General features: G+C 47.0%; 1 protein-coding gene across 1 annotated transcript; it reads right to left on the bottom strand.

Moving 5' to 3' along the window:
* Window positions 1-1,908: 1,908 nt before the first annotated feature.
* LOC123114695 (uncharacterized) lies at window positions 1,909-6,570 on the bottom strand. Its single transcript, XM_044536135.1, has 2 exons — window positions 6,323-6,570; window positions 1,909-6,202 (listed from the first exon to the last, which is right to left on the bottom strand). Exon 2 carries the CDS (start codon window positions 6,161-6,163, stop codon window positions 2,177-2,179), a length of 3,987 nt encoding a protein of 1,328 aa, XP_044392070.1. The 5' UTR covers window positions 6,164-6,202; window positions 6,323-6,570; the 3' UTR covers window positions 1,909-2,176.
* Window positions 6,571-7,815: the final 1,245 nt, after the last annotated feature.

Below are 7,815 nucleotides of genomic sequence, written 5' to 3'. Positions count from 1 at the left end.
GATTCATATTTGGAAAATTAAAGTTCTGTTGAGAATCAAGATCTTCATGTGGTTCATTCACAAGGAAGTGATTCTAACCAAAGATGATCTACTAAAGTGAAGATGGGTAGGCAGTTCCCGCTGTTGTTTTGTGACCAGCATGAAACAATACAACACCTCTTTATCGACTGCCCTCTCGCCAAACTTCTTTGGCGCACGATTCATATAGCCTTTAACATCAATCCTCCCGCTGGCATTGCCATGTTATTTGGGATGTGGCTAACTGGAGTGGAACCAGTTATTGCGGGACGTATTCAGATATGAATATGCACACTACTTTGGGCTATATGGAACTGTAGAAATGATATGATATTTAACAGACCAAATTTTATAAACTTCTTGCAGGTTATTTGCAGAGTTACTACATGGATCCGTACGTGGCCGTTACTCACTCATACAGACTCCATGGAGCTTTTGGTTATTGGGTGCAACCGATGGAAGACGGTAGCACGGGCTATATACAACCGTTTTGGATGGCGGTCCAATAATAGGATAGGTGCTAGTCATCTTGTCCTATTTTTCACCGGTTGTGACTTTTTTTATCATCATTTCTTTTTGTGCAACTGATGGGAGTCGGTAGCCAGGGCTATCTATAAGCGGTTTGGATGACGGTTCAATAATAGGACAGGAGTTCATCTTGTCCTGTTTTTCATCGGTTGTGGCTTTTTTTTATCATCATCTCCTTTTGTGCTTCTTTTGCGCGTTGTATTGAACTGCAAACTTTGTTTTGATTGGCCGCATGCATCGTTCTGATACGAAGGCCGGGGCTTATCCTCCTTTTAAAAAAAAGTGCTATGTTAAAAAACTCCGATCCAACTTGTACAATAAGTTCAATAAATAGCGGTGCTACACTTAAAAATCCGAGAACGGTGTTTTGGCTCCTAGGTGCATATGCACCCATTATTGAAATATATTTTTTGAAAAGTTGAAAAATTCGGAACAAAAATCCCGCGTGTATATCCAGTCATTTTATGTGCGTGCACAAGGTTTCGGTGAAAAATGACATTTTTGTGGCTTGTGTAAAAAGGATAAAGAAATGCCTCATGAATAGTTAGAATGAAGCATCAGAAATTGTCTTTTTTATACAAGCCACAAAAAACGTTGTTTTTCACCGAAACCTTGTGCGCGCACATAAAATGTCCGGATATACACGCGGGGTTTTTGTTCTGAATTTTTTAATTTTTCGAAATGTGTATTTCGACAATGGGTGCATATGCACCTAGGAGCCAAAGGCAATTACCGTAAAAATCCCAATTTTTACAACCCTTTCTTTTTCAGCTCTTCACGTCAAGTAAAGTGGCTGTCGAACTAGGGGTAGATGCAACATCAGTTATTCATGCAAGTGAACAATACCTTGTGGATCAGTTAATTTTCGACAGTCAACAAGACATAACGATTTCGGAACTTGAATTCCAGTTCAAGTTGCAAGTAAACAGCAGATACAGGCTGCGCAGATATTGCATGAGGCTAATAAGAATTTCCACAAAGTATTCCTCCAGCGTCTCTAGTCACAGGCAATATGTTGGCCTAATATTCAGTACAATATCGCCGATAGCATGTCTGTGTAAGACGCAAATAGCAGAGAAATGCATACATGAACTGAATACCTAGAAACATATACTCCCTCCGTCCCATAATGTAAGACATTTTTTGGGAGTAGTATAGTAAAAGCAATTACAACTCAGGTACCTATTTTTTATACATTGTTCACGATGGGCTTCCTCAAAGCAGTTATAGCAGTGAAAGAGTAAAATATGACTGTGGCACATAAACCAATTTTGGTCGCAATTACCTCCATAGTTCTATCCTGCAATATAGAAATCACGGTACTTGTACTGCGGAAACCTCTCCAGGCAATTCACAATGAAATTGTATGAATCATGAGGTTCTGTACTAGGTGGACAACAGAATAACAGAATCACAACCTCTTTAGTGTTTGCCCATATGAACACTTCACACTATCTACATACTCCTATTATTTACTAGGATGCCAATGGCAAGGTTGAAAGAGGAGGCAACACATCCAAAGGATTTTCTTGGAAAGAAACCGCCCTAGTATTAACAGCCTTCCATGCCTGTAAAAAAAAAACAGCCTTCCATGCCGATGTAAAAAGAAAAAGAAAAAGCCTTCTACGCTTTAATAAAGCCTGTCGCGGCACTGTGGAGAACCACAATGGCAGTATTTGACTTTTACTTCGCCATTCATGTCACGAACATGATCTATTTCGTAATTATAGTCATAAGTCAGCTCCTGAAGTGGTGAAATATTCTCAGCAGCAAAGAACATGATATGCGGCACTCTTTTGTCGTCATGGTCCCAAAGAATATTCTGTGCGTAGAGGTTTGGTGAACAGCTATGGTTGATGAATCTTCCAATATTACCATACTCAGCTGCATCTATTGTGAAGGCCCTATCATCGTCCATGGTCACAGAGCGAGGGCCAGAAGAATTCAGACCTGGAACAACTGATGGCATCCCTTTCCAGATATCATAGTTATGTCCTATGTCGAACAAGTATTCGTCATTCATTCTCTGGTTAGCTTCGTCGCTATGCAACAGCTCGCCAACATACTCACATATAAAGCTGCCAGCAGAGATGGACCTTAGGGATCTTACGCCCCAACCTGTCTTGGTTGTTCTGAATACTTCCAGTGGTATTTTCATACCATGCTGGCTGACCCTGCTATGGCATGAAGGAGGGCACCTACAGGATGGACCACACTCATATATGAGGGGCTTTGCATGGACAACTGCACCATTGAAGTTAAATGGGAATTCTCCTCCATTCTTCAAAACACAAGCACAGCTAGCAGAATCTGAGCAGCCATTGGTGCAGTCACAACCCTGATGACTTCTTTTTGCAGTTAAGGATGAGCCTTTTATTCTAGTAATGTATTTAAATGATGCTGGACGTGCAGCATCAATATTATTGACCACACATATGGGGATCTTCTCCTTCCCTTGCGATATATCTGCTATGCACAGGCCAGGACGCGCTACAGACTTTCTCAACACTTTAGCAACATGCAGAGGTAACTCTGGTTGTCCAGAAATCCTTTGCAACCTGTATTTGAAGACCCTTGAACCTGCTAGACCTTCTTGCCAGCACTGCACCACATGATAGAGCCCATCATAAGTAAATATTGAGACTTCTTTGGCCTTTGAATGACTACCTTCCTCTCTATTTGGACCTTTAAAACCATGAATTACTCGGACAGGCGTCTTTGTTTTGATACAATTCTTCAGGGCAAGGTTCCCGCGCACAAGCTTTTGATCCTCATTCTCCTTTTTGCCAGCAGGCTTTCCTCCAGAGCCAGTGTATATTATTTCACCTGAGCTCGACAAGTCGTCAGGGTAACCTCCAGACGCAACAATGCTTATGGCAATAAGCATACCATTAATATCCTTTGTGGTGTCAATGCCTCCTTGGTACGGGCGGTGAAGACCAACAATGGCCAACTCTACTCTGTATAAAAATTCATCACCAATTTCAACACCAGGAACTTTACCTACAATAGGCCCCTGTTTGGTAAAGCCTGGTAATTTTCTGATTAGTTTATCAGCGGCAAGATCAACTCTACGGCTCTTCAGCGAACCTTGTTCCACAGCTTGAACGAGAGTCCTGCATATAAACTGAAACCTTCTGCAAATCATCCTGACTTTGCTCCGAGCATCAGCGGTCTGACCACCATGTTGCATGTGACGCCATGAGGGATCATTGAGGTACATCTCAAGCTTTCCTTCATGAACAGCTATTGCATTCAAAACTTCATCATCTTCCAAGTGGGAAGCCTCTTCATGCTTCAATTTTTCCTTGCTAGAAATGGTATTCATGGGAAGATATTTACTTTGAGCTGAACCTTTTATCTTTAACTTCTTCCTGGGAGCAAAGGATTCGCTCATAGTGACAACAGACTCCTTCTCCTTGCCCATAGAACATGGTCTATCCAGATTAACCAGCGCGGACTTATGATTTGCTTCAACAGGTATTGCATTCAAAACTTCATCATCTTCCAAGTGGGAAGCCTCTTCATGCTTCAATTTTTCCTTGGCAAGATATTTACTTTGAGCTGGACCTTTTATCTTTAACTTCTTCCTGGGAGCAAAGGATTCGCTCATAGTGACAACGGACTCCTTCTCCTTGCCCATAGAACACGGTCTATCCAGATTTACCAGTGCGGACTTATGATTTGCTTCAACAGGTAACCGAAATGTTTTTCTAGCTGTGAATGATACCGTACGTCTCATGATACCGTCGCCATGTACCCCTGCTGCCACATCAAGAGATGCCCTTTTCAGGCTACAACTTTCAGACACTTTCTTATCCCCAAGATATTCTTTCAGAGGATCTTCAGGAGAAGGTTTACTAGCAGCCTTGGGTGAATTGCCTTCTTCAGGAGAAGGTTTTCTAGCTGTGAATGCTACCATACGTCTCATGATACCGTCGCCATGTACCCCTGCTTCCACATCAAGAGGTGCACTTTTCATGCTACAACTTTCAGACACTTTCTTATCCTCAAGATATTCTTTCAGGGGATCTTCAGGAGGAGTTTTACATGCAGACTTGGGTGAATTGCCTTCGCATTTGTTCATCACCTTGAGATCTTCAGCAACTTCCCATGATACACTCTCCCCCTTGTGCTCCAGCATGTTCACAGGGATCTTCTCAGTAGAAAAATGCCTCACAGAAGGTTCCGCATGAACCATTGACGGCACAACACACTCAAGGGTACCAGCTGTAAGCTCATGTAGGCTATTGTTGTGAGTAACCGGGTTCTCTTGGAGGACATGGCCAGGCTCCGTACGAATCTCACCTTCCTCCAATTCCTGTACCTCTACTATTACATCCGAAGCATTCTTGCCGACTGCTTCTGTAGTATCCCCAAGATCTTCAGCAAAAGGTTTACTGGCAGCCTTGGGTGAACTGCCTTCGCATTTGTTCATCACCTTGAGATCTTCAGCAACTTCCCATGATACACTCTCCCCCTTGCGTTGCAGCATGTTCACTGAGATCTTTTCATCAAGTCCATCAGCCGTAAGCTCAATCATGATATTGCTGTGAGTAACTGGAAGCTCTTGGAGGACATGATCAGGCTCCGGAGGAATCTCACCCTCCTCCAGTTCCTGTACATTTAGTGTTGCATCCAAAGCATTCTCGCTGACCGCTTCTGTAGTGCCCATGGCAGTGGCACACACATTGGAACACCGGCCGTCCTCCATTGCACCCAAACCACCACCAGGAGGCAGGGCATCAAACTGCAAACCGACCTCATCACCTCCTCTGCTAGCAAGTGGAAGCACCACCACGTCCCTCCCGCAGCCTGGAGGGAAGCGGCGGTTGGCAGATATCATCCTCCGCTTCGCTAGCAATCGCGAGATTGGCCGTGTCCTTCCCCTGTCTTTCACCACCAAATCAGCACCTATTTCTGTGCCATCCGAAGATTTCACCTCCGCGGCCTCTGGACCACGATGATCCCCATCTGACACTGGAGCGCAACTATCAGAAGCCGTCACCTTCTCCGGCACAGGCACATCAGCATTGGCAGGCGCAGTTTGCAGCGGCAAGCCACCCTCCTCTCTGGCACTGCTGCCCGCGGGACGAGCACCACGGGAAGGTGCAGTTCCAACCCGCAAACCGTCGTCGTCGCCGCCCACGATCAGAGGCGGCGCGTCCCTCCCGCAGCCAGGTGGAAAGTGTCGCACGGCGGACACGGCCCTCCGCTTGGGCGGCGGACGCGCGGGGAACTCCGAACCCCTTTTCCTCTGTAGTTCACCGCCTCCGCATCCCCTCTCCTCCAGAGCCACCAGGCCAGAAACCCCCGCCGCGCTGTCCCCGACAAAACCGCCGAATACCGCGACATCATCCCCTCCCGCCGCAACCGCAACCGCCACCGCCACCTCCTCGCGCTCCGCTCCGTCACCGCCCCCTTCGCGTCGCCCACGGGCCACCTCCGCCTCGCCGCGCACCCGCACGACGGAACCGCCCGCGGCGAGAGGAGGAGGAGGAGGAAGTGGATGCGGCGAAGGTCGAGGAAGCGCGGCCACTCTTCCGCCGCAGAACTGTGGAAAGCAGCGCTCCGCGTACACGGCCGTCGGCTTCGGCGGCCGCGCGGCGTGGAACATCTCGTCGCGGCGGTCAGTCCCGCCGGTCGATCGACGCGCCTGCAAATACCCCAGTCGCGCAAGTGGCGAAAAATTAAAACCCGAATCGCGAACCGTTACGACACGACGGCGCAAAACGAAGCGGCGGAGGGGGCCCGGGGACGGCTGGAGCGTGCTCACCTGGCGGACGGCGACCGGCGGCGGAGGCGGCGGGGACGCCGGCGAGGTCGGACTCGGAGGCGCGCCGGGGAAATTTGGGGATGGGAAGGGAATGCCGGACTGGTGCGGGTCTCTGCGCTCGGGTTTTGATGAGAAACGCTCTCTTCGCCGGCTCGCACACACTGGTTGGTTTGACAGGTGTCGGGCTCGGGTGACCGGGTTAGCAAGGTCGGAGCTGGACTTTGACTCGAGCCTGAGGTGGACTGCACTGGACCGGCTCGCGTCCGGGACACCAGTCTCCGCGCAAGCCGCAAGGCGCAACGGCTAGCTTTGCTTTGCCGAGGGTGTGTGTGTGTGTGTGGCGTGCGTGACCCAACGATTGATTTTTCTGTTGTGGAAATAATGACCCTTTATTTCAACTCCGGAAAATAATAGCAATTATTTTTTTACCCATAATATCAATGATTTATTGTGGAAATAATGACCCTTATAATAATGATTTGACTCATTATACTTGCTCCTAAACGGTAGCCATAAATCTTAGGGGCTGTTTGGTTTATGCCCCCAACTCACCCTACCAAAATATTGGTCATGCCAAATCCTTTGTATGGTGTTTGCTTTGTTGCCAAATTTTTGGCTGCCAACGAGTCCCTTGTTCCTTCCTTCACAGATTCTTGCCAAAATTTTGGCCAACCCTGGGCGGTGGAATCCCATGCCAAATAATTGGCAAGCCAATATTGGCAGGGCATCTACGGGCAAGAACCAAACACACCCTTACATCCCGGTGCGAACTCGGTAAGTATCAAATCAACACCCGCATAAGCTGGGATAAGACTAGACTTCCCAAGTCTAAAGAGGGTATGTGGTTTCCTGCGATAAGCGTGCTTTTAATCAAGCCTTGCTAGAAAAGCAAGTTTGGCGTGTGCTTGATTTATTTTTTTTGCGGGTATTGGCGTTTGTAGGCATTGATCACACCAGAGCGCAATTATCGTGGAATTATCGCTTTTAATTGAGTAGCTGATTTTCTTTAATGAGTACGGTGCTTGAGACATGAATTCTCATTTTTGACCTATGGACGTCTCGGAGTTATTGAAAAATCATAAATCACCAAGACAACAGCTGGACTTCTTTGCTTGGCAACCTGAAAAAATGGGCAGTTTACTTTGAAGAGTGCTTATCGACTAGTGACTGTTGATCACGATAAAGCCTTCAGCGAGGGAGCGTCTAGTAGCTCAAGCGGAATGATCATTATGGTATTGTACCTGAAGGTTGTCGGATCCACACAAAAAGTAAAAATAACGGTCTGGAAGGCTGCGATAGCGCCGACAAGGCACTGGCTACGCGCGGCACATGCCTCCATGTTGGTTGTGTGAAGCCATGGTCGAAAGATTTGGGAACTTCTGCGGTGTTTGTGCCCTTTACCTGCTGATGATCGATTGGTAGATAATGGGAAGGAGTGGTTGTTGAATTTTCTGCCAGACTGCATGGATGCCTCTAGGGGTATGGTGATTATG

This window comes from Triticum aestivum, chromosome 1B (genome assembly GCF_018294505.1).
Source record: "Triticum aestivum cultivar Chinese Spring chromosome 1B, IWGSC CS RefSeq v2.1, whole genome shotgun sequence".
NCBI lineage: Eukaryota > Viridiplantae > Streptophyta > Magnoliopsida > Poales > Poaceae > Triticum > Triticum aestivum.
The sequence above is the reverse complement of the archived record's forward strand: the minus strand, read 5'-3'. Positions and strand labels throughout refer to the sequence as shown.